The sequence below is a fragment of the Drosophila tropicalis genome, unplaced genomic scaffold (assembly GCF_018151085.1).
Source record: "Drosophila tropicalis isolate 14030-0801.00 unplaced genomic scaffold, ASM1815108v1 contig_859, whole genome shotgun sequence".
NCBI classification, from domain to species: domain Eukaryota; kingdom Metazoa; phylum Arthropoda; class Insecta; order Diptera; family Drosophilidae; genus Drosophila; species Drosophila tropicalis.
Window position 1 is genome coordinate 4829396 of NW_027173353.1, and position 26948 is coordinate 4856343.

Below are 26948 nucleotides of genomic sequence, written 5' to 3' on the forward strand. Positions count from 1 at the left end.
AACTCAAATGTCATGGTCGGGTGCATACGCTCCAGGGGCGCATTGTACACTTTAGCAAACACAATCATAATGCCGATGATACTGGGCGCAGGCAGTTAGCCAAACTAATATCTGTGGGCTAAATATGTCTGCATATGAAAAGTTCATTCCACATTAAAATCTGTAGCTGTATTTATGATTATTGTTAAACTCTTGCGTTTTTTTATAATTTGGATCTCAACTTGATTTTGTAGGCTTAATTATGCAACTTTCAATAATTTCATTTCTTGTACAAATTTCAAGGCAAATAAATTTTCAACTCAAGCGGCAACTTACCTTTGTTTTATGAGAGTTGCCTTGAATTTTATCTAAGTTACTAGAAACTAAGTAAATCAACTAATGTTATTATGTTCTCTCCATTGCAGATGTGACAACGCATTTGGCTCTCTTTTCTAGCACACGCAAGAAAAAGCGAAAATTAATCATTGATAAGCATGAGTTTGTTATGGATCGTAAGCTAAAGAGCAGCATTAATTGGCGTTGCTCCCGTTATCGCAGCTCCAATTGTAAAGTCCGGGCTACCACACATGCCCTGAAGTCGGGCCAGGAAGTTTACCGCCTTAAATACGCCAAACATTCGCATGAGTGATCAACTTCCTAACGAAAATGTAGTATAAGTAGTAATCGTTATTATCGTCCCACACAACTTTTTAACGAAAATGTATTTTAGTAATCTTTTTTATCGTCCCACATAACTTCTAAACGAAAATGTATTATAGTATTCGTTTTTATCGTCCCACACAAATAAAATCCAATCAAAACATTGACAATGTAGGAATATAGAATTCATAAAACTATTTATGTTAGTCAAAGATTCGTTAGTTGTGCCAGAAGATTATACGTATATCAATAAATTTATGTCAATAAAAGGAATTGATCATGCCTGACACGAGATATAATGTAACTATATTAGGGATTTAAACATGTTCCCATTAATCCAATAACTAATCTCTGTTTTCTATATCTATACTTACAGAATTGGTAAGGAAGAAAGGAATTAAAATTGTTAAAGGAACCAAAGGCAAACCGAAGTTACTAATGGGTGGATTTGAGTACTTTCGCAACAATTCTCGGGGAACAAAAACGTATTGGTTATGTGCCCGAAATCGCTATCTACGATGCGCTGCCCGTATTATCACCTGCTCGAAAACCGGTGAACTAGTCGTCAAAAATCAGTTGCACAATCATGATGCACATACTCATGAAAAGACAGAGACCAAAGAAGTTCAAAGACAACAGCCACAAAAGGTTTCGGGATCCCAGGAGTAGCGATTCCACAAAGATCACAAGACAAAATTTTCAAAACAGAATTAGAATATGTATTTTTTTCTTGGATAATTATCAATCTTTTACGATTAGTAGTTTAATATATCCATTACAATAGGATGTAAGTAGTTCTACATTACGATTATTTTGGATTTGAAAGTAAGTATAAAACTAAACTTAGCAATGACGCAATGAATCGAATAAGCCGAATTCTGTACAAAAGGGAATCAATGTAAGTCAATGAACGAAACAATGTAAATATCAACATTTCATTGTTGTTGCTATTTGTGTATATTTCGTAAATTGATATGCTATACAGACATTCCCATCGTTCGGTCTTTGCTAATTTCTTGTGTAAACTCTTGGGTGGCTTTGTTTACTCAATGGGTCCGGGGAACAAAAAGAAAAAAACGGAGTGCAATGGATGACAAAAAGCTGATTCAGATTTCAAACCAATCTTGAAGTAGGTCTCATAAATTCCCTGAGAGCCATGCACCATAAATACACACAATCAATTGTATCCATTCATGAGCATGGCAGTTTTTGTATCGACATTTTATTTTTTGAACAAACAATTATGACTGGTCTGATAACGGGGATTAGCGGTTGAAGTAAGTTAATTGCATGTGCTAATTGTCATTCTGAATCCTAAATAAAATACTTAATTCACAGTATGGAAAAGCCATCGAATGAATCACAAATTTGATTGCTTTTCAAAAACACGCTTGAATATAAATTCTTACCCTAGACCTCTAATTTTTTTTAAAATCTAATGTTATTCCGTAATAATTGACAGTATCTGTGACCAGGTCAGGGGTTCGTAGAGTGAATTCTTACCGATATACCGTTTAAATGTACATTCTGAAAATGTATTGACCTTATATATGGGTGCTAATTAGAGCGGGGCCTTTGGCAATCCAAAAACATATATATAAGTTTTCGGTTTCCCAATATGAATTAGAAGATTATTTTCCAATGTGATGGCTAGAACATACATAGGGTAGCTCATAACTCTTTTCGAAGTCATTTGGGTTTGTAACTATTTAACACTCTCTTTAATGTTTTATTTTTTAAAGGGTATCTAGTGTTTTTTTTTTTCAATTTGGCACATGTTAATATCATTATCAAATAAAATAGTAGTATATTAGCCCCTATATGTCCTTTGGTGTTGCCTTAACTCTATCAAGCCAAAATATGGAAATTCTTGTATAATTACTAGAATTTTTTTTTAAAAAGTTCAGTTGGATTTATTTATGACAACGGAAAATCCATTTTCTCCTTTCATAATATTGGTTTCTATTTAAATATTGGTCCAAATAGTGTTGAAAGGCGTGTTTTTCCTGCAGTATATTGAAATATGATTATTTTATGATGAAACAAAAATTCGACACACAATTTAATAATACTGCTCTAACCAATGCCTAAATGTCTGTCGTAATTTATCGCTTAAAGCATTCCTATAGCGTAACGATATTCTAATACAAAAAAAGCATCAAACATATTGAATTAAGGTATTATGTCCTCAAACTACTTAAAATAATCGCTTTCTTTAATGTGGACTGGCTTAGAACTGCAGTAAGGATGCCTTTGGTACCAATTTATATATTTTGTATAACAAACTATCAGTAGGGACAATACTAAATTGACATAACAGACTAGAAAAAAACAATTACATCCCAAGGACTAAGAAATTTTTTATTTTTATATATAAGAATCTTGGAACAAAAGCTGTTTTCTACACTTTACTTCTGTACTTTATACATGGACAAAAATCTTGTTACATAGTGTAATCAACTTCGAAAATTAACTAAAGTTACAAATTCGCAAAGTTAAATTTTTTTAGGAATTTTCAGAATTTTTCAAATTAAGTTGTCAGTCAATTTCCCGATTTTGCTCAAATTGTAATGAACTTTAAAATATTTTAAGTTTATTTAAACTTTAATAATTATCATACGTTGTCGATTTTAAAAACGAAGAGAATAATTCGAATGAACATTTCAATGCCTTGCCACTTAGTTCATTTTATTAAACAAAGTTGAGTATTTTTAGAGATTTGACAAGACTAACATTCACACTCAATAAATTCAATGGGTATTTGCCATTCATTTATTTGAATTCAATTCGGAAGGATTCATTTGACTTTAATTTTTCTATTTAGAGAAATTTAGAGAAACATTGAAAATGTTTTTCAAACATTTGGTCTTTTTTTTTTAAACCGTTAGCGGTCTCACTAAACCACTATTTAACCCCGTATTGCAGCTCGTTCGTTCGAAGTAGGGTATCGCGGGGGGTTTGAGTTTTCGAAGCAAGTATCCCTCAGATACAGATACACATATTTCAAACTCATAGATACAATTTTTCTTAGCTCGTTGGAGGTGGTGTGTGCGCGCTGTCTCGCTGGGAATAAGAAAGAAATTTGTGTATTGCAGCAGAAGGTTTCGCTGTGCGGCTGTTTGCGTGAGTGTGTGCAGTGAAAATGGAATTAAACAAAGAGAAATGACCAACACACACATGGTGAAAATATGTAATATAATGAAAAGATAAAGGAATTAAAGTGCAACTGCAACGAAGCCACGCCAGAACCAAGTTCGACAAAGGATAACTGAAAAGATAAAAAAAAAAGAAAATCGAAAAAAAACACTGTGCAGATTTTTGTATACCTCGCGAGAAGAAAATCAACGACGAGATAAAAACGAGTATCTGTATCTCGGAGTGGACAAACAATTCATTTCGGTTAAATTAATTCATCATATTGTGCATTGTTTTCGATCAGCAAAGATTTACAAATTCGTGTATTTGTGGGAAAACGTAAAATAATCTAATCATCAATACTACTCTCACCTCGGTGCTCGGGCACCCCACGCCCCCCTTCAAACAACAAGGCGGCAGACGTAATCTAGCCAGTCGAAATCGTGGTGGTGGAGCTGCTCCACAACTCACACACACACACACAGACAAATAGAAAAAAAGTCTTCTCAGCTAAAACTTGGCTCAGCCGCTCTCCGCTCTCCAGCTCTGCTTTTGCGCAGTCGTTCAGAGGGCAACGAATTCGCTCCGGCAGCTCTATGTGTGTGTGTTTTTGGAAACACCTTGCTCCAATATTTTGTGCGACCCCCCTATAAGCCCCTTCCCCATCAACTCACCACAGCGACAGAGCAACAGCAAACGATTGTGAAGGCACACGACCACGACCCACGACCAGTTCACCAGTTCTCCAGTTCTCCAGTTTGCGTTTTGAGTCTCAGTTTCGGTTCGTGCGCGTTTTGCGATTCTTCCTACGGAAAAATTTATTTGAAAATCGCTCAAAACACATTCACACAATAGGATAGTGACTGCAATTTTAGCTGCATCCCATCCAAAAGGAAACAAAAAAAAAAAAACCAAGAAGAAGAGAGTTATTTTTTGAATCCCCTTTCCCAATGCTGCTTGGCCAAGCTTTGCACGCGATTCCCTTAAATTTAACTATATCTGGCATTGATGCTGCCCCAACAACCAGAAGAACGAGAAAAACAGCAGCTCCAGCTACCACATTGTCGCCGTGCCGCCGACGTAGCTGCAGCAGCGACGCAGCTCCAAGCCGTTGGAATCGGACTCGCCATGTACTACAACATAGAACAGGTTTGTAGCTTTGACTTTTTTTTTCTTCTCTCTCTCTTTATATATTTTTTTTGTCTCGTCTCTTCTTTAGCCATTTGCCCCAATGTTCGTTCGCTTATTCATAACTTTTTTGGTTATAGATTTTTGTCATTCCCTCCAACCATCCATCCATACATCCCACCGCCCGCCTTGACTGTCCTGAAAGCAGCGACATCCTTCCTTCATAGTTACTCACATACTCAACTGTTTCAGTTTTTCAATTATTAATGGTGGCCATTAGTGTGCGCGTCGTTCGTCCACCGCCCCCCCTGCCCATCCGCTTTCCATCGGTTAACGTCATCCTTACGTTACCTACCGTCACTACCACATCCCTCACACTCCACATCCTCACCGTCACCCTCACCTAGACTATACGTTTTTCTCCTTATCGGACAAATTGTGTTTGTCTGAAAAGTTCAATGGGAATGGGAATGGAAATGGGAATGGGAAGGCTCACCACCATTACGAACAGTATTGCAATTGTGCACTCAATGTTGATTCCGTCATATTTATGTTATCGACATATAGATAAAAATCATGTTGGTATGCATGCACGAGGCAAACCCCCTGCTTCTTCCCTCGGAACCCAACCCAACCCAACCCGACCCCCCCATCAATGCCACAACCCGCAGTTAAGGCGGAAATGTGCATTGCATTAGTAGAATTGTCCCGGGAGCGTATTGTATAAATAAGTATCTAGAATTGGAAACAGAGTTCTAACTCACGACTCTGTGACTCTGTTGACTAATTTACTTCGAGGTGTTTGTGTGTGCCTGTGTGTGGCTTTATGGGTGTGTGAAAGTTTTTCTCATATTAATATTTCTTTGTATATTTCTATATTTAGCTATCTGAGCTACCTATCGTATGCTGTTCTCCAAATAATGATAAGAAAATGCTTTATTAGTCATTTTAGTTAAGAAAGATTGTGAGTCGATTCCACGAATTACATTGTGTACAATAATATGACTATCGTTTGACTCAGTTCGTTTTAGCCCTAGTTTGGAGCAAGTACCAAAGGAAATAAGACAAAATTTAAAAAGTGGTAAAAAAGTTTTGTAATTTTGTTTCATTTTTGGTTGGCCAAGTTGGTTTTCTTTTTATTAAACTCGGTTCTGGGAATAAAAAACGAGATTCTAAAATTTCATTTTCTTTTGATAGAACATAAGTTAAAGGCGTGTTTGTTGTTATTCTGAAAATCACATATTCCACTGTCCACGAAGTTTCTCAAGGCATTAGTATCCTATCTCTAAGTATTCCTAGTTCCGTGAAGAAAAGAAAATCTTGGTTCTTCAACGTCTTATTTGACTTCCTAAAACATTCTTCAATTTATGTTAATAACAGTATATTCGAGAGAAGATTATGCCTGACAATTGTGAAGATTGTATTAAAAACTTTTGGAAATCTTGTGTTTGGAAATGTCATATCAAAATGACTCAAATTAAGTTCAACTTTTGATGGCACAAGTTTGAAATTATTATTATTCTCTCTTCAGTTTATGCAACTCTTTAAGGCTTATCAAGTGAATTGACTAGATTGTAAACTAAGTAGTAGGAATTGCTTGCCATATGTTCCACGTAGCATGCTTTATTCCATTATCCCACTTAAGCTCCACTTAACCCCAAAGCTACCTTACAACCCTTGGCTAACACCGCGGTGCTTCGTACACACATGTGTCCATAATCATAGACACTGACCATGTCGTGGCTATTGTCGATACCTCAGACCCTCTACCTATATAGGTTTAGAAACCAATAAAGTCATTTCACACACATTAACCCAAACACGCAACTGTCTATCGGCTATCCCCCTTTTTTGGGTTCAATCCATTTTGATAATTGCATGGAGGTGGACTTCGCATCATTCCGGACTCTTTGTCATGGCCGTGGACCCTTTGTCTCATCCTCATCATCATCATCATCAACATCAACAACTCCCCCTTTGCAATAATTTTCTTGCTGTTGGCATTCGCCAAACACATGCGAAACACTGTTCGGTCACATATGTTACCCCAAAGTGATTATTTTCACTAAAAATAAACGAAATTAATGATTGATGAAGTGAGACAAGGGAGCGAAACAATTCCCCTGAATGTGAGACGTCAACACCAGCCCCAGTCTCAGCCTCAGACCCAGTAGAATTTTCATCTCCATCTCCATTTCGCAGCGGCACCCATCAGTCGTCAGTTCCCAGTACCCAGCTACCAGTTTTCCAAGGAAAGTTGACCAGGAGAAAATGAAAATTGAAAAAACAAAGAGCATTGCAATCGTAATGAGAAATAAGCCGTCACATAAAAGAAAAGTGTCGTTTAATTGAAACCAGGTGAAGGATGTGCTATGGTCTTGGCCTGCCTGCGTTCAACCGAATGGGATGGGAGAATGGAAATGGACGGACACAGCCTCAATGTTCCAGACGGAAATCATAAAAATGTTGCATAAAAATATTTTTTATGTGTGTTGCTGGCTGGTGGCGACTTATTCGTATTTTTTCGTTCTGCTACTAGTCGAGGCCAAGAGAAAATAATAATAAAATGGGTAGAACTTCATTCAGTTAAAGGTACCGACTCTATTATACCCTTTAGCACCAAGAAGACTCTAATAAGGACAAGCTTTAATGGAATTGTCGAGCATGTGGCAGATCGCAACGTACCCCATTCTTGTTGTTTTTTTTCTTGCTCAGCTCTATAGGGTATTGAAATGGGAATAAAATAAAGAAATGGAACTGGTACTCTATGGCTGTGGCAGTGCCGGGTTGCCGTGCCACATATTTCGTTTATATTTACTTGACAAGTTTTTGCACTGCGTCGAGACGTCTCCGTCTCCGCCTTCGTCCCTGATTTCTTTGCCATAGTCTATGGTTTGTGTGTGTGTGTGTATCTTGGTCTCTCTGTCTTTGGGTTCCTATGCCTTGGCTTTCCCATTTTGGCGGCTCCACGTCATCAACAACATCATCAGGCTGGCTCTCTGCGGTGCCTCAGTGCTGCCTGCTGCCTGCTGCTTGCTGCCTTTTCTGTTTTATAGTCTAAACGTGATAGCAAAATGTTTCTCGTCGTCGTTGCTTTTATTTTTTCTCCCTCTTTCTTTCCTTTTTTTTGTACCCCCTTGAACTACTCCTGCTGGGCTCTTTGTGTGCTGTGCATTTTCGTGCAGTTCGACTCGGTCTTGGTTTTGGTCTTGGTTTGGTCTGGTCTGGTCTGGTCTGGTATGGCATGGTCTTTTCTTGGCATTTTCCTTGCGCCCGGGCGCGTCTTGGAAAAATAAATTAATGAAAAACATGCAAACATAAATTCTGTTTAGCTGTCAGGTGTTTCACATTTTAAACGTAAATTATAAATAAGGCAAAAGTAAAATTATAATTCCGCCTAAATGTTTTATTTGCCACCGTCTGCTGCGACTGCTGTCATTTACTCTGCCCGTTCCTCCTGCCCCTTGCCGGTAGCACTGTCCGCCTTTTTTGATTGTGCCACATTTCTCTTATTGTGGCATATTCATTTTATTTTTCTCTCCTCTTATCTTTGTGTGTGTATGGGAAATGAATTTTATTCAAAATTAATGATGAAGCTTATAATTGGCCTCGTTTTATATTTCAAAACATTTTTTTTCTCTTCTCTCTCCTTGTATTGTATAAAGACATTCCACTGAGTGTGCGTGTGTGTGTGTGGATGCTGGCATCGTCATCATCATCTACTGAGGCTGTTTTTATAAGAGTATTTGACATGACTTGGGCTTCATTTGCCCATTCCATTTAGTGCTCCTCGGCATCATTCCTCCCACCATTTGCCTTCACTTTGATTATGACATGAAGTTGGCCAAGTGCAAATACTTTGCTGGTACTTTTTAATTAACTTAATTAGCATAGATGATGGGCTAAGTAAGAGGCAGGCACCGTCGCTTACACAACATGAAAATTGCATTATATATGGCTCCGTTCAATTTCTCGCACGGCAAAAGAAAATAGCTTAAGGTATGCGACAGAATATGATAATATGGGGGTAGATACTTGCATACTTGGTCTGTCCTCCCCCTTACCATTTTCCCTCCATTTGATTTAGTTGCCATAGAATAAACTCAATGTTTTGTGAAAAGACTGCCAAGGTACTTATGTACATGTATAATGAGTATTACACCAACAAAAAGAAGAAAAAAAAAACATGACATTAAAACAATTTTGGCCTAATGGACTTATTTTTATGGACAATAATGCGTTATTAACTACAACAATTTGCCAAGTAAACCAAATGCTAGTAAAAAACAGCAATGAAATTAGAATGGGATCGACGAATAGGTACGGGAATCCATAAAAGGATAAATATTTCTGATGAGGTCTTGTAAATAAAGAACTTTTGTTCTTACATAAAATGGAAGGTTTTATTATTCTATATAGAATGAATCGATTAGACACAATAAGTCTAGTTCTAAGCTCGATTTGTCCTCTTGAAGAGAGTTTCTTTTATGCCTCTTCTGATAAAGGATCCTTAATTTCTCGTCAGAAGCTTCAGGACTACAAATATGTAGAATTCATCTACAAAGCAATATGTCGATGACCAAAAGATCATGGCAAATGGACTGACCAATATTCTGGTTCTCAATTAGGTTCCAATCAAGTTATTTCATCTAATTCTTCGTTGATTAATGGGAAATGTGGAAATTTTAATTGTTCCGTTTGGTCAATTTGAATGTTTGGTATTTCTTCGCTGCTGTTCTTTTCATGCCCCCATAGTCCCCACCCCACCATCAGCAATACCACCATCAGTACCGCCCATTAAAATCTCTCAAGTGGTTGGTGCTGGAGGCGCTAAATGCAGGAAAACCCAAATAGCGGAAGAGACGGCAATGGCAATGGCCATGCAGACATATTTGTATACAATGAAAATACCAAATATATATAGATAGATTCATATATGCATGTAGATATATGTTTTTGTATTTTGTTATAGAAGGAAGATGGCGTATAAATTGTTGTCTAATTTTTTTATAGCTTGCGTGATATTTGATTTACGCGCCGTTGGACATTTTATTTTAGATTGGCTTTGGTTTCTCCCAGAGCCCATATTTATTTTTATTGCTTTTTAATGCGCCGCTGAGGAAGTTTTATTTTTGGGGCAACTGCATTTCCATAGTCCGTTGCCGGTGGTGCTGTTCCCAGTGTGCGTGTGGATTGGTTGGTTTGTGTTGAACAATGAATTTTTGTGGGATTATTTATATATGCACAAAATAAGACGATGAGGAGGAGGAGGATGAGAAGTAGGAGGAGGTGAAGGCGGATTGGGGCAGTGGAGACGACAATGGTGTGTGGCGCTGTGTGGCGTTGGTGCTTCATTTTAAATTCAAATGCAACATAGCCGCCACCTTATTTTTCATAGACATATACATATATACCTATATATACATATATATTATTCTTGACTCTGCCCAAACTATAGTTGTCTACTTGATATAATAATAAAATATTCCATTCTTGTCTCTTTCTCTCTTTTTCTCTTTTGGCAACACGTTCTTGTTTGCCCCATAGGACACCGCAGCAGCAGGAGCAGCCAGGATAGCAAGCAACCCAGCCACGTTCGGAACAACCAACACATGCACATTAAAGACGAAAGCCAGAGCAGGAACGTCGTTAATCTATTTACCACCTTCTTTTTGCTATCCATGTAAGCATGATGTGCCTGCGGCCAGCCAGACGACTAAGAGGACAACAAGCCAGGACAGCCGATGTGGAGGCAGTTGTAGCTGTTGTTGCTGTGAACATAAAAATTATGATAAACATGCTGCAGCGCCACCAATGTTGACACCAGCCACCAATACAGTGAGCATAGGAGCCTCGGAAGGAACATCAGCATCAGCAGCTATGTCATCCACATGCTCGACGGCGGCATCTAGCGTCAAATTCCTGCAGCGTGGTATTCAATTACCTGAGCATACTTGCTGCTGCAACGATCTCAGACAGACATTGCAATTAGTTATGCCAACTGTTGGAGAGCGACGTCAGCAGCGACGTGAGCGAATGCGACGCGAAAGACCAAGTCATGCGTCTCTCAAGCAGCTAAAACCAACAATAACCCCAACAACAACAACAACAACAACAACAACAGCAGCAGCAGCAACAACAACAACTAATGCAACAGCAACAGAATTCACTTACAATTCGCCAACAACGACAACAACGACAGCGATGGCCACAACCGGCTTGCCGCTGCTCCACAATGTGGATGATGAAGATGATGATGACGACAATGATGGGAATAGGAATGGAGATGATGAGAATGAGAATGATGAATGTAGGTACTTTAACTTTAACGGTGATATTAGTGCCCCGGAACGACTAGAGATGGAGCAAAAACAGCAACAGCAACAGCAACAACCTAAGCAACTTACTAGCATTACATGGCTGATATTTTTGTGGCAGCATCTGCTGCAGGCCAATGCCTTTAGTTCCATCTCCATCTTTGACTCTAGCTTCAGTTCCGCAACAATAGCAAGAACAAGGAATACAATAGCAGCAAGAAGTTGGAGGAGCAGGAGCAACATTAACAGTAAAACCAACAGCAACAGCATGACATCGACAAAAAGTTGGTTTGGTCCTTTGCTAATGCTGCTGCTGGCCACGTCCGTTAGCGGTTGGGGCGGCCGCCAAGATGGTGAGTAAAAGCTGTAGCCGATAAGTAGAGCTATGATAAGAATTTATAATTTGTAAAGCAAACTCTCTCCACCAACTCTACCCTCTCCCCATCCCCCAAAAATCCAAAGCTTCCTCTCAACTTTATACATTGAAGAACCCCTGTAGCAAAGGAATCTCAATTGCCCAGCAACAACATTTCATTTAATTTTTCGGGGCATAATTTTTAGTAAGCAAACAAGGCGTCAGCTGCTCGGCAAAACTCTCCTCGCCACAACCACGTACATATCTTTCCCTATTCCTACTTAGCTTCAGTCTCCTCCTCCTCCTCCTCCTACTCCGTGTACTCTCCCTCAGTCATGCTCAATTGAATCCATAAGTAGTTTGTGACCGCAGCTCTGCGTTCGTATAATGCGTTTCAACTGTTTCTCCATGAGCGAATTTCCAAAAAAAAAAAAAAAAAAAAACAAAAACAAAAACAAAAGCAACAAAAATTGAAAAAAAAAACCCAAAAAAACAACAACAAGAAGAGCTAGAGCAACAGCAACAGCCGGCTACAGCAATGGCAAATTGTACGGAAATTGTCCGAAACAAACAGGCAACAGTCATGGTCGTCGTCGTCGTCGTTCAAACCACCGACCAACGACCACCGACCGCTGACCATAATTCACTCAAGTTAGACAAAAGCATTTTGGTTATCCTCCCCACTAACTCCTCCTTAACTTCATCCCTCCCTCACTTGTCCTTCATCCGCCCCTTCGGCAGCAAATTGAAAGTCCAAAATCCAAAAACACAAACGCAAATGAGTCTGAAGCGAAACGTCATGCCTTTTGAGCTATACTATATAATGTTTTTGGCCATAAATGTATATTTGTGTCTGTATTTGTGTGACTGTGTGTATGTGTGTGGGTGTGCCTAATGGTTTGATGAATGTACATATAGGGTGTCGATAAGGGTGGTCCAGTTTAATGCTTGCACTTGAAATTGTCTCTACAACCGATAAGTGTTGGCCACCATAATTGTGTTAGGAAGCATTTCGCTGTCCCTGCTTATATATGTAAGTATGTTTCTATGTCATTATAGATCGAGATAAATGGATATAATGATGTATGTGTGGGCCATAAAGATAAGGATACTCATGTTTCTTCAACAAATTGCTTGTCATAATAAAGAATAATTGTCTAACCGAAGCGGCAGTTATCAATTAACCAAACACATAAAATCTATTTATTAAAATGAGTGACCAACATTTAATTATTTATTTAGAGTGCCCATTTGGATTAGTTGTAGTTAAAGAAGCTAAATAAAGTCATGGAAACTCCGCCATTACCTATACTAGTAAACTGGACCTTTATAAATAGCTTTGTTCCCTAGACCCACTTCATTATAGTAAAGTTCTAATGTAGATGGCTAAAAATGGTGTAAAGTGGATATTCTTCTTTTAATAGATCATGAAATCTTTTGAGTTTCTTCGTTTATATTAAATAAATTTGCTGTCAAATCAAAGATTTAAATATTGATTTAGAATGAATATATTACAAATGAAAGCAAATACTAATACTGTAGGACAGCTTCATTTCCATATATTTGGAAATACCCATCACTCGACGCCATCTAATAAAGGGGGAGGGAGAGACACATGCATACAGATACTTACATACATATAACAAACAAAGCCCTGGGCTTTGTAAGATTAATGCCCTCCGATTACTGTCAGGTTCATAAGATCCAATGTCAAAAGCAACTCTTTGAGTATATATACTTTTTTTTTTTTTCTGTTCTGCTTTTGTTTTGTTTTTCTGTCGTATGTTCTACTATGAATTCTTGTTTTTCATTTGGCTTTAGGTTGGTTTTTTTTTCTCGTTTTCATTTTGTTGAGCCACTCTAATCCCTGCCCAAAAAGAAAAAAAAAGTAACGCACACTCACCGAAAATATCTGTGTGGAAAGCCCGTGCGTCATTTCAACTGTCTATACGCTTTTGTACGCTTGTCTGTCGGTGTTAAAGCGATTCTTGTTGTTGTTGTTGGGCTGTGTATTTGCTTTTAGCTTGTATTTACTTATGTTTGTCCTGCAGCAGGCAATACGAGTTTATTTGGTTGAGGGGAGAGAGATAGAGAGAGAGAGAGAGAGAGAGAGAGATAGAGAGAGAGAGAGGGGTAGCGAATTAAGGACGAAGGGCAATGTGCACGAAAAGGTTGTCGTTGTGCCAGTTGTTGCCGCAGCCAGCAGTGGCAAAGTATTGAATCATGTTGGAAAATTATTCACGGTACTTGAAATTGGCGAAACAATTATATGCCATGGATTTTGTTGCTTTTTTTTTTGCTTGTTGGTTGGTTGGTTGGTCTGGGCTGGTGAGGTTGCCCTATAAAGTATGCTACACTTTTCACACAGCCAGCCAAGCCAGCCCGCTGTGCGTAAGGGCCGCATTATGACACAATGGGAAGGGCAACAACACAGCAACGGCGGCGACAACAGCGGCGAATACTCATAAAAAGCACAAGTCATTGGACAACATACAGACAGAGGCTACAACAACAATAATAATAACAACAATAGCAACAACTTTGAGCTGTACGGCTCAGTCAGGCTCAGAGTTCAGAGCACCGCGAGCTGATCCTGCGCATGAGTACCTTTTGTTTGCCGCAAAACGTAAAAAAAAAAAAAAAACAAGAAAATTAAAATAAATTAAATCGATACATCGACTAGCAATTACTCTATGACAGGCATTCCAATATTGTTATTTGTAATTGGGAAGAATCCATTTAGAAGATTCGATTTTTGTATGCGATTCGATTATGTTGCCTGTTTTTTTATCATTCTCCGATTGGTATATGGCTTTTTGTTGATTTAATATACCCTTCAGTTACATTATGAGTATATCCCAGGGTATAAAGAAGAAAAATAAAATAAAAGAAAGGAAAGGAATAATAAAATAAAATGTGTATCGCTGTAAGTGCGAATGTGTGTGTGTGTGTGAGTGTGCGTGCCTGTGTATGTGTGCTGCAGTCACTTTGTGCGCACATTCGTCTCTCCTTTTGCAAAAGTTTTCTGTATTTGAATGCGTAACTTGGGTTCACAGTCTACGGTTTCGGTGCCCTGTTCTTGCTATGCCACCCCTATGGACCCTTCTTCTTCTTCGACGACGATGACTGCCTTTACTTCCCTACCATCCTCCCCTCCATAACCATTCATCCCATCCCTTATGCCAATCGTTGTGCCCAAAACATTAAGCTATATGTATTGTACAGCATTCTGAGGGGTGGTTTTACCATTTTCAATACGTACATATATATGTATATAGGATATAGTACTTATTCTTCTTCTCTCTCTGGGTGTGTGTGTGTGTGCGTGTTCGATGTATGTATGAGTGTGTGTTGCCTAGCCCGATGTTGGGTTGGCTTGGCTTGGCTTGGCCTGGCTTTGTCTGGTGTGTGGCATGCCTTTAGCTAACATTTCGTTTTCGTTTCTTTCTCTATGTTTCCTTCTCTCTATATATGTATGTATATATATTTTTTTTTAATATTCACAATTGCCATTTCGGTAGTTTTTTCTTTGTCGGTGTGTGTGTATATGTGTATCTGTGAGCGACATTATTATTATTACGAGCAGTTTTTGGGTTGCCTCGCTTGTTCAACTTATTTATGCGACTCTTGTCCTCCTCTGGCTCTCTCTCTCTATCTCCACCCTCTGCTTAGCTCCCTTTTGCTGATGCCCTACCCTCTGTTTTGCATGCTTTTCCTTCGACAGGGAGAAGAGGGTCGTAAATTTTTGGCCCCTTATGCCGCACGCACTTAAATACAATCATAATAATAATTGAAACAATTTATAAATTAAAAAGCCACAAATCTTGGCACCAAAACTTGACATTACAATTAGAGGAGACAGTGCCAAAGGGAGATGGATAGACAGAGAGAGATAGAGAGAGAGAAAATGATATGGAAAGAGCCACCAAAGAAAGTGAACAACAATACAAAATAAATATATACATAAAAGTAAATGCAGGAGATTGGCTGTTGCTCTTTTTTTATGGTTATCGTTATCTGGGTTGTCGTTAAATGAACAATAGCCACAATTGAGGTCACATACTCCTCTTCTCATCCTAAGTATATGTTGTGTGTAGAGAATCACCTTACCTCCTCGCCCACCCCTATCTTTGGCCAAACTCGATCTCGCCTTCGCCCTTGGGGCAGGGAGGTAGCAATTGTTGTGCAATTTGAACATAATTTCTTCATATCATATTAATATGTACGTAGGCTCATATATATATAATATTTAAGATGCCTTTTATTAATAAATTATTATGTATTTTTGGCTTGCAGCTCCCACAAATTGCACATTTCCGGCTCGTTGGGAGGGCTCATGGTTTCTATCCGGTTATCAGCAATCCATACACATCAAGGGCTCCCAGTTTAGCTATCGGGGCAGGTGTGCGGCCTTTGATGGTAACAAATATCTAATAGTCGATGAGTAAGTATCATGTTCAAATCATTTTCTCTTACCCTATCAAATATATTTGCTAACAATATGCTAACATTCAAATACAAAATTGAATTTAAATCCATACATTCATCTCTTTTGCGCTGGCAAATATCTGTATCTACGACTAAGATGAAAAGGCCACTTTTTTTCTATAAATATGTAGTATATCATACATACATATACATAGATTTAATTTAATTTTTATTTATTTTTTGTCTGTCAATTTGGTTTTATTGTGAAAAGTGCCTGTAATTGAATAAGTTTTCATTTCCCTTCGACTAAAGAAAGAGGTGTGTGTTCATAAACTGTGTTAAGGTAAGGCAAAGTCCCATGGCAGGAAAATGCAGCACTAACCTCATTAAGCAAAAAAATACAATTGAAAAAGTACTAAAAAGAAAGACAATTTCGACAGCAAAAACTCCCGAACTTTATATACCCTTGCATAGTTCAATGAATGAATGAATGAAGGTTGTTAAAGTTTTGTCAGACAACTTGGTAAACTTTTAAACAACAAACTTAAATAAAGGTCGTAGTTTCAATATACTCTCTGTATGTATATGCCTAAAAGAAAGAGTTAACAGATTGTCAAACTTATTCTTAAAGATAACAACACACAACAAAAACTATCTACACACAAATAGGAACAACAACTGAACTTTACATTTCCTTAAAGTCCATACAAATGAGTATAGATTTTGTGGCTTCCTTTTAGTATATTTTTTATGCTTTAAATAAGCAATCCATTACCATCTAGAACCATGACTTATAGACGAGTAATTCTTAGAATTACTTCGAAATTGTAAAGTTTTAAGCTGCAGAAGTCCTCCGAGATAATTGATTTCTGTACATGGCATCAGAATTATGCTGTCTGTTAAATTTTAGGCCATAAAGCAGCTAAGAGTTTCCATAATTTGCACAATTTTCCGAAAACCATGTCACTTTGTCTGTATTCTTAACAACCTTCGGCAAGGGTATCAGATACTAAAAGGCATTGCAGTTGCAGACAGAAAAACGCGGAGAGGCAATGACATCGACATCGAGATACCAAGACGAACAACTGGTAGTCAGAACCTGAACCTGTCGTCAACGTTATCGTTGTCGTTGTCGTTGCCAGCTGCTGCTCTCAACTTTGCCTTTGAAACAGGTTTTGAGTTTACGTTTTTCCATGGCGCTAGCCCTTTTCTATCGGCTCGAATGTAGTAATTCGTATGTTTGACAACAGCCAGTCATGTCCTACTAAAAGGAAAAAAAGAACTAACCATCTAAGTGTATGTGTAACTCCTTAAATATATTTTACAGCTACAACTTACTTGTATTTTGTAAATGCTACTCAGCTAAAAACTAAATCAAAGTTTCGTTTTTGTTATTCCGTTTTTGATTGTGTTTTTAATTTAGAAAAAAAAGAAAGGAAAAACTGCCTGTGTACTTCAACTTGGCAGCAGCAAAGCAACTAAAATCTCTTGTTATTGTTGTTATTGCTAACTTTTTTCCTATGCATTTTCATTTGAGAATGAAAACCGAAACGAAGCAGGAATAGAAACCGCCTTTAGACCACAAAAAAAAAAAAAAAAAACAAACAAAAAAAATATATATAATATTTAAAACTTTCTTGCATTTTTGCTCCTTTCCTTTCCTTTTTTGGATTTTCTACATTTTTCCCATTTTTCGCATTTGGCATAAAAGCTTTTCATGCCAATGCGAAATTGAAAACTTTTGTTAAGCTGTCATTTTCTTGTTTTGTGTTTTGCCTTGTTCGAAACTACATAAATATTTAATAGACAATATGTATAATCCTAATCATAAGCTTAATTTTACAAATATACATATATATAAATATAATCTATATCTTTGGTTGTAGCTGTGAAAATGTGATTTTTTTTGCCATTTAGTTATGGACTTTTTGCTTAATAATATGCTATAAATATTTTTGATTATTGTATTTTTCTATATATACATTTTCATTTCGTATACAATTTTTGTCGTATCTCTATTAAATAATCATATTTATATATATATATTAATCGTATACCTACCATATCAAACCAAACAAATCGAGTTTTACGTATTTCTGTGCCGTTTTCCAATTCCCAAAGGAAAAAAAAAAAACTCAATCAACTATCAAAATTTCCGTTACCCCTTAAAAAAGAAAAAGAAAACAAAACCAAATCAACAGAAACCAAATGAAAATCTTTATTTTAAACATATTCACTTATCAACCAGAACACATTTACATGTATATAGTTACATATATGTAACTATATATAGATAAACATATATTTTGTCAATATTTTTTGTACTTTTTAGTTAAGTGTACGTCCTTTGAGTTCGTTTTTTGATGTTAAGTTCAATTAATTAACACATCTATTTAGTCTACACCTACGAAAGCAAATCTAATTAATTAAGCTAAGATGTGGCCCATTGAATTGTATGAGAAGCTGAAAGTCATGTCAGTTTCAATTTAACACATACATACATACACACGAATACCCATACATCCAACCAGCTGTTCCTTCAGTTTCTTTTGGGATAACGAAGAAAATACAAAAAAACAAAAACAAAACCAAGATGACAATGATGTGATTATGATAAACATCTAGGGCCAGATGTGTGTGTGTAACCATCCCCCCATCAATGTTTTTCCCAATTTCATTAGACTTTTCCTTTATGGTACTAAATACTCACTCAGTTACGATGAAGATGCCAACTACTACTGCCAACCAACAACAAAAACAATAAGCGCCTTTACTCATATACTCAATATATACTCACTAATCACAATCAACTACTACTACTACTACTACTACTACTAACCATATATCACCTATATATCTTATATATACCACTTTTCGTTGCAACCAACCAAAAACCAAACAAACAAACAAAAAACCAATGCCAAAAAAACCCAATCTTTTTATAGGAAAGGATGTCATCGTTGCCTGGTTATCTATGAGAAGCATAAAAATGTTCTCCAATATAAAGAAAGTGAGTGCGAAGGTGATAGTATGTATATGCATCAGTCGAATCCATCTGCACTGGCGATGCGTAGCTCTATTAAACAAACAAGTGATCATAGGGGGGAGCTCATCCCAATACGAACGGGCATTCAAGACTATCATCATCGGATCAGTACATAATGAGATCCAATGACGATATGAATGATTGTAAGCATTAACTTTATACTTTTTTTATTATTACAATTACAAATAAATTTAAGCAAAATCTAAACTAAAAAACAAAAATTTGAAAAAAAAAACAAAACAGTAACAAAGATTCTCTATCTCTTAACTCGCTATCTCAAAAAAAAAAAAAAATAATACCAGTTATCCAGTTATTCATTTTAACCTTATTATGCTCCATTTTAGTTTAAAACATGACTAACACACTTACATACATACTATTATTAATAAACTTTACGTTCGACGCGCTCTTCATTTAACTTAAAACAAAAGCGAAGACTAAAATTTTGAAACTTTTGAAAAGTTTTCCTGCTTTTTGTTCCCAACAGAACAGAAAAGCGAAACACGTTTTCCAATCTCTTCCGAAGAAACCAAAAAAAAAAATCAAACAAAATTAAACAAAAATTTGAGAAACACACACACCAAGCAGGATTTTTGAAGAAAAAAAACGTATTTTTTAACTTATTATTTTGTATTTGAATTCAGTTAAAGTTCATTTTGTACGATTTACCTTTTGTTTTGTTTTAGTTGAAATTGTTTATTTAATTGCTTTCATTTTTATTTTTAACATTTGATTTTTTCTCTCTTTCATTTCAAATACAAATAAAAAGAAAAAAAAAACCAAAACCAAAACCAAACTTGTAAATAGTCTCCAAAAAAATACAAACAACAAATTACTCAACTCTGCATATATGAAAAATTGAATAATAATAATTCTACTTTATTAAAGTTTGTCACGGCAAGGGTCCTCTCTCTCTCTCTCTGTCTGTCTCTCTCTCTCTCTCTCTCCTCTCTGTATCTCACTCACTTTAATCAATCAATCAATCAATCAATTAAAACAATCAAACAAAAAAGTATATATCTAACCAAAAATATATATATATAACAAACAATAAATGACTTTGTATATTTTTCCTCCAACATTTACACGTTGCAAATTTTATCCAAAAAAAAAAAAAAAAAAAAAAACTAATGAAAAAAAAAAACAACAAACAAAAGATACAACAAACTAAACTAAATATACTCGTTAAACTATCTAAATATACTATTTACCGTTACCGTTTAGAGTCGATCCAATTAAGCGGCTACTACTACTTAGTTGCGATTTGTATTAGCGGAATAGCAGATTAACCCGTCCCAACAGAAGCCAAAAGCGATCAAGAAACTATATATTTAGCGATTCGGAAAACAAAACAAAGATAAAACCAAAGTATCCCAATAACGCGCGACTCTCAAATAAACACCCCGAAACCCCAAAACAACCCACCCACCCACTAACTTACTCCCCCCAACCACCACATTCTCTCTCTCTCTCTCTCTGTTTTTCTCTCCCTCTTTTACTCTCCGGTTCTCTTACATTGGGAAGAGCAAAAGAAGAAGAAGAAGAAGAAAAACTATAATTAACTTTTTGTGTTGTTTTGAGTTAAGAAGTTTTTATTTCCTTTTTTTTCGTTTACCATTTGGTTTTTGCATTTTATTTTTTCTCTTTAGTTTTAACCTTAACTGTAAATAATTAATCAATTACAACAAAAAACCAAATTGTGTAAATATTTTAAAAAACATAAAGCAAAATCTGTTCCTTTTAATGAAACGAATTGTTTGTTCCATACTTATATATCTATATATATATTTATTACAAAACTCTATTAAATATTTATATGATATGTATATTTTTTTTCTTTAACTTTCAATATACGTTTTAAACAAATTCAAATTCCAAGTACAACAACAGCAAACAGCAACCAAAAAACTAAAAACTCAAATTCGAAATTCGAATCCGAATCAAAACCCAAACTCAAATGCCATACCACAAATCAATTTAAACCAAAACCAATCCAAAATTTAAATATCCCCACACCCACACACACACACCACGAACAAGTATGTGTGTGTGTGTGTGTGTGTGCGTGTTGGAAATTTCCCCAAGAAACACCAAAAAGATGGCTACAAAAAAAGTTGTACAGGATGAATAGCAAGCAGAAACACACGCACACATACAGACACATCCAAACAAACACACACACACTCACCCACTTATACACCAACACTAGATATTTTTGATTGGATTTTGGTTTTCCAAAATTTGCATATGAAATTTTTGTACATTTTATAACATCCGAAAGCTAACAAATTTTGTTGTACATACATGCATACATACATACATATGTATATAAAAATATATATATCCCCATATATATATATATATATATATATATTGGTACAATTCGCGTTTCAATTTATCTAGTTTGTGTACAAAAACCAAATAAGCACCAACATTGTATATTTACATTTAGCTTTATCCACAAAAACCAACAAAAAAACAAACCGAATTTTAAAGTTGTATTTAGTTGTGTCTGGATATAAGAGAGCGCTTCTGTCCCCCGTCCATTCATCTCTTGTAAATATTAAAACTCATCTCAATTCATACTCTTCAATAAGACCAAACTCAGACACACACACACAGAATCACACTCCAGTCACACAACCAACTAAACCACCCACCCAACCACAGCACCCCGGCACAATCAGATTGACCATGGCTAGCTAATGTTATGGGCCAAAAATGTTATCAGTGGGAAGGGGGGGAGGCCTCATCTCAAAACTATAAATTAAATTACTCACCACGAAAAGTTTATCAACCTGTAGAATTTTATTCGCTTGAAAGTGATAATTGTGATTTAATCTCTTTCAAAGGTAAAATGTTTGATTTTGGGTTTGAATCCTTGATAATTCGCCACTTTATTTCTATGGAATATTAATGAAATGATATTCTCATTTTCTTGCTCTCGCCAAAATCTTTTACTCTCACAATGGGTCCAAGTGTGTAAGTGTGGGTGGGAGGGAGAGAGAGAGGGAAAGAGGAGCTATCACTTTTCTCACTTTCTGCAAAGCTTGGATCATTTCGCAGGGCCAACTAAAGTAGTCAAAGGCGACTTTAATGATCACAGAGAAAGATGTGTCTGAAGAAGAACTTCATTAATATTAAAAATCATTGTTTAAATTAAAGAAAATACAAAAAAAAACATAATTTTTGGTTAGACTAGGAAAAAGGAAAAACGAAACGCCACTTCAACACTTTTCGCAAGTGTCTCGTAATGTAAATTTAGAATGGATTCCATTGAAAGGGCGTGGCAAGAAGAGATTTTGTTTTTTAAGTTTTCAAATGTTTCTTGTTCTTACTGTGTGTAAATAGAATTTATTTATGGAATTTCATTAAGTGAAACTGAGAGAAACTCGATATAGCAAAGTGTCAAAGTATTTTCAAAATGTATGGGGCTTAATTGTCAAAGGCTGGAGGAATCCAAAAACAAAACTAAAAAAATGTAAAAGTGTATGTATGTGTGTGGGCGAGTGGGTCCTTCTTATGTGTGTGAGTGTGTGTTGTTCTGTCAGTCCTTTACTACCGACTTGATGGAACTTTACTTTGCATACTCACTTACGATGCGGATATGCACTATATCTATTCATAACTCGTTGTTAATTGCTATAATCCGCTTAGATTTTTCTTTACTTGTGGCACCTAATTAAAAAGAGTAAAAGAACCAGAGCACACAAACACTTGTTCAGCCAAAGAAAGATAAGAAGCTGTTGGTAGATGAGGAAGTGCAATTATGGCAAGGAATATATGTAAGTGCATAAGTGTATTAGAGACTGAGCCAACTCGGAGTATATAATGCAAGTAGCACACAGTCCATAAGAGGACCTTCGTTAAATTCGCTATAGAATTTAACCTGGCTATGGCAACCGGAATGGCAAATCCTTGAGCACGCATAGAAATGTAAATTCATTATTTATTATTTGTTTGCCTCAATAGAAATCAAATTAGTTTAAGTGGCGAACCACCCAACTCGGTAGACAACTACAATCTCAATTTGAAAGTGCGCGCTTATACAGAACGCCAACTCATGGCCCAACCATTCTAAGGTCCGCCTTCTCCGATTTCAATTCCACTTCCTGACTGAGCGCCGCCCAACCACCCATCTATCCAACTCCTCGTTTACTTCTCGCACCATCATGCTCCAATTTGATATTTTCAACTTAAGGCATTGCACTGACTGACTGACTGACTGACTAACTGACTGTTTGTCTGTCTGTCAGACAGTCTTTATGTCTGTCGGTCCGTCTGTATGTCTGTGTATCCTGCTTGCTTTTTGATTTGATTTTGTTTAAATATTAAACGAGAGTTTTAGGTCTCATTTATAATTCAAACGGCAGTCAACTCAGGCGGCAGTCAAAGAGGCGAAAAGTGGGCGACCTGCGACCTCCACCATTCTTTCATATGAATTGCAGAGGTGGAGCAGTTTATTTTGATTAGCAGACCGTAAAACAATAGTATCAATAACACAAGCCACACACACACACACACTCATACAGAGAAACAATCAACACGCATACGAATAGACAATAGTTTATTATGTCATTATTTGTTTAGAGTGTCACACAAGTTTATACAAAACATAAATGAATACACGCACAGCTTTACGTAATTTGATTCGTAAAAAAAAAGAGCAGCTCTGAAATATAAATGTATATATATATAGGTATATTGATTCCTTTTGTCCATACGTAAATCTGATTTAATGCGCTTTCAATTAAGATTTTCAAATATAATACGAAAATGCATTTTCATTTTGGAGATGCTTTTCAATAAACGAAACAGACGATACACACACACACACACACACACATTGACACATTTTCACTCGTTTCATAGGCTGTAATTGGACTTAGAATGTCAGCAGTTTTCAATTACTGAAAACTTGTATGGGATTAACAAGAAAAGCCTTGTTAATTGGCCTGACAGATAATACAGAGAATTGTTTTCACTTGTGTCGAGTATCAAAGGATATGCATTTAGTTTCTCTGTCTGTGTGTGTGTGCTTGTGGAGGATGTCGAATGGATGTATGATGGGAGAACTACATATATGGGCGGTTGGGGCGGTCTCAGTCTGTATTAATTTTAATTTTGAAATTAAAAACCACTATAGTTACGTTAAATGTCCATAAGGGACTAAGGGGAAGCATTCAGTTTCTTGTACATTCTCTATGCTCAAATTCCATTTTAACCAACTAGTTAGTACAAAATTCTTACATAGTCGGCTATCATCCTTGCCAGAGACATACATATACATACATATATACTTACTTTAATTATATTCACCGTTTTCATTTTGTGCTCGCATTTAACAGCATTTTGGCATATAGTTTTGTGGATAGGTGATATTTGCATACCAATTCCCCACAACTTCCACTTGAAATATATATATGTATGAGAAGAAAGAACTAACTGGTCCAAAACCGACTCTTGAAATGCTCTTTATCCCAAAGTTTACAACTTACTTCGATTCAAACAGAAGTTTCTGAGTTTCTTAGCGGATAAGTTAACATGATGAGATCGAATTTGAGATTGTTTTGAGATTTCCTAATCTGGTTCAAATGATTGTGAAAATGTGGCATAGCCATGTGGAAAAGGGTATGTAGTTAAAACGAAAAAACGAAGTGAGGGCACTCAATGAAGGCCAGGTCCTTAGAATTTTTAATTGCAGTGCAAAAACTAGTAGAGAGAAAGAAAACTGAAAAGCCAGTCCGTGGGGGTAGACGAACACAAAAAAGTGAACAAAAAATGGAAAATTAAAATAATTAAGGAAAATTACAAGCATTACCCTTTTAACTTGCCCCTTCTGATCTTACTCTTCCTTCTGCTCTCTCTGTCTCTCTCTCTCTCGCTGTTTCTTTTAATCTCTCTTAAGTTTAGCGTTCATTCACTTTTCTTTTCACTGGAACTTGGATTCAACATTAATTTCCTCTACCTAAATTCATGTTTTTGTGTTTTTATTTTTGTTTTGGGGTGAAAGGATATTTAAATTTAATCAAATGTCTGTAAAAATGTTTGCCATGCCCACTCAGCCCACGCACAGATTGCCGACTAACACAACATAACGGGCCGTTAGGCAGTGTGTGTGTGTGGTTGTGTGTGTGGAAAAAAGGGAGTAGTTGGGGTACAAAAAGAGTGTGGGTGGGCGTGTGAGTGTGCCAGTGTGTGTGTGTGTGTATGGGTGGAACCACCAACCTGTTTTGGGTAATTTGTTAGCCAGGAGACGCCCCAGCCAGGCAGCCAGTCGGTCCGACAGCCACTTTTATTTTATTTCATATAGTTTTTTGGCATTTCATACGCTCGTTTCGTTTCCTCCTGGTAAGCTATGCGTGTGTTGGTACAGTTTTCGCATTCTACATATATACATACATACATATATAGAGAGTAGATATATATATATATACTGTATAGCATACATATAAAAAGTTATTTACCTAGGGACCCACAGAGCGGAGCCAGCGGATCCGGACCCGGGGTGTCAACCAATTTCGCGTGTGCCGTGTCCCGTGTCCCGGTCCCGTTTACCATCCTTCGTCTACCGTGTTTGGACGACTCCCCTTTTATATTTTTGTTCTTTTTCTCTTGCTACCGCAGTTACCAGTTTACCAGTTTACCAATGTTGTTTTTCTGGTCTCTGTATATATTTTCACATTGCCATTTTCATTTCAATTCATTTCATTTATTTATGCAATATTTTATGTGTGGCTCCATTCATTCGTTTTTCTCGTTTTTCGTCCTGCTCGTTTTCCTTGTCATTCTCGTTTGTTCTATTAATTTGTTGTCGCTCGGTTCCAGTTCTCCTTTTAGTTCTTCTTCTATTATTATTCTTTTTTTTTTTTTTTTTTTTTGATATTCCGTTACGTTGTCAATTTGGTATAAACATGCCTCATGCCACATGCCACATGCCACATGCCATACATAAATATATACAAATCAACATGAATATAATAAAAATCGAGCCATAAACCTCATTCGTCTTAATTTTGGTTACAATTTTCGGTTGTTATTTTCATACTTATCTATTATCTTAATTTTATGTACCAACCGGGAGGGAAGAGAAGCTAGGAAAATGAATATATTGTAATTATTGCATACATACGAATGGAATAAACATAATAAAACTATAATAACAACAACAGCAACAAAAAACATGAAGAGTATCGAGAACAAGATCACATAAAACACACTGTAAATAAACTAAAAGTTAAACTCTCTCTCTATCTCTCTCTCTCACACACACACACACTCTCAATCACTCAATCTCGTCTTGACTTGTACAGTTAATACATAATTAATGTCTTTGTTTATTGGTCCTAGTCCTGATCTAATCTGACCTGACCCGTCTCGCCCTTCACCGCCTCGAAGCAACTTATTCACCATCTAAATCTACATTAATATCAAATTTTTTTGATTTGAATCGAATCTTGTTTTCCAACTCATTAATCTGTTTGTTGTCCAAAATCAAATCAAAAGAAAGAAAAAAAAATGAAAATTTAAAACGCTTTTGTCTTAAATCGTTTTTTCTTTTCTGTTTGTTGTTTTTGATTTTGTTGTTTCTTGTTTTCTATACAAAAAACTAAACTGTTTGTATTTACAATTATTATTATTATTATTATTAATGTTTATCAAATTAATTCACTGCTAACAAAATTCATCAATTCCTTTGTACAGCAATAAAATAATAATAACAAAAAAAAAAGCCCCCAAGAGCGAGTGAGAAGCATCAATTCTTCGTAAGTTTCGGCCATGACACGAAGCTAATATATATGATTTCCAAGAACAGATATACTATATACTAGATATATATACTGTACATATATTATGCATATAAAACTTGTGTGGCATGTAACTAATACATCTAATTTTT

At 36.3% G+C, this 26948-nt stretch overlaps 1 protein-coding gene across 1 annotated transcript in view; it reads left to right on the forward strand.

The window, feature by feature from the left end:
* The first annotated feature begins 3677 nt into the window (after nucleotides 1-3677).
* The window catches only part of aus (argus), a 30244-nt gene continuing 6973 nt past the window's right edge, over nucleotides 3678-26948 (forward strand). Inside the window, 5 exon segments of the mRNA XM_068298167.1 lie at nucleotides 3678-4923; nucleotides 10450-11572; nucleotides 15871-16018; nucleotides 18948-19099; nucleotides 19102-19191. Coding sequence (XP_068154268.1) covers nucleotides 4783-4923; nucleotides 10450-11572; nucleotides 15871-16018; nucleotides 18948-19099; nucleotides 19102-19191 — 1654 coding nt within the window. The 5' untranslated portion in view covers nucleotides 3678-4782.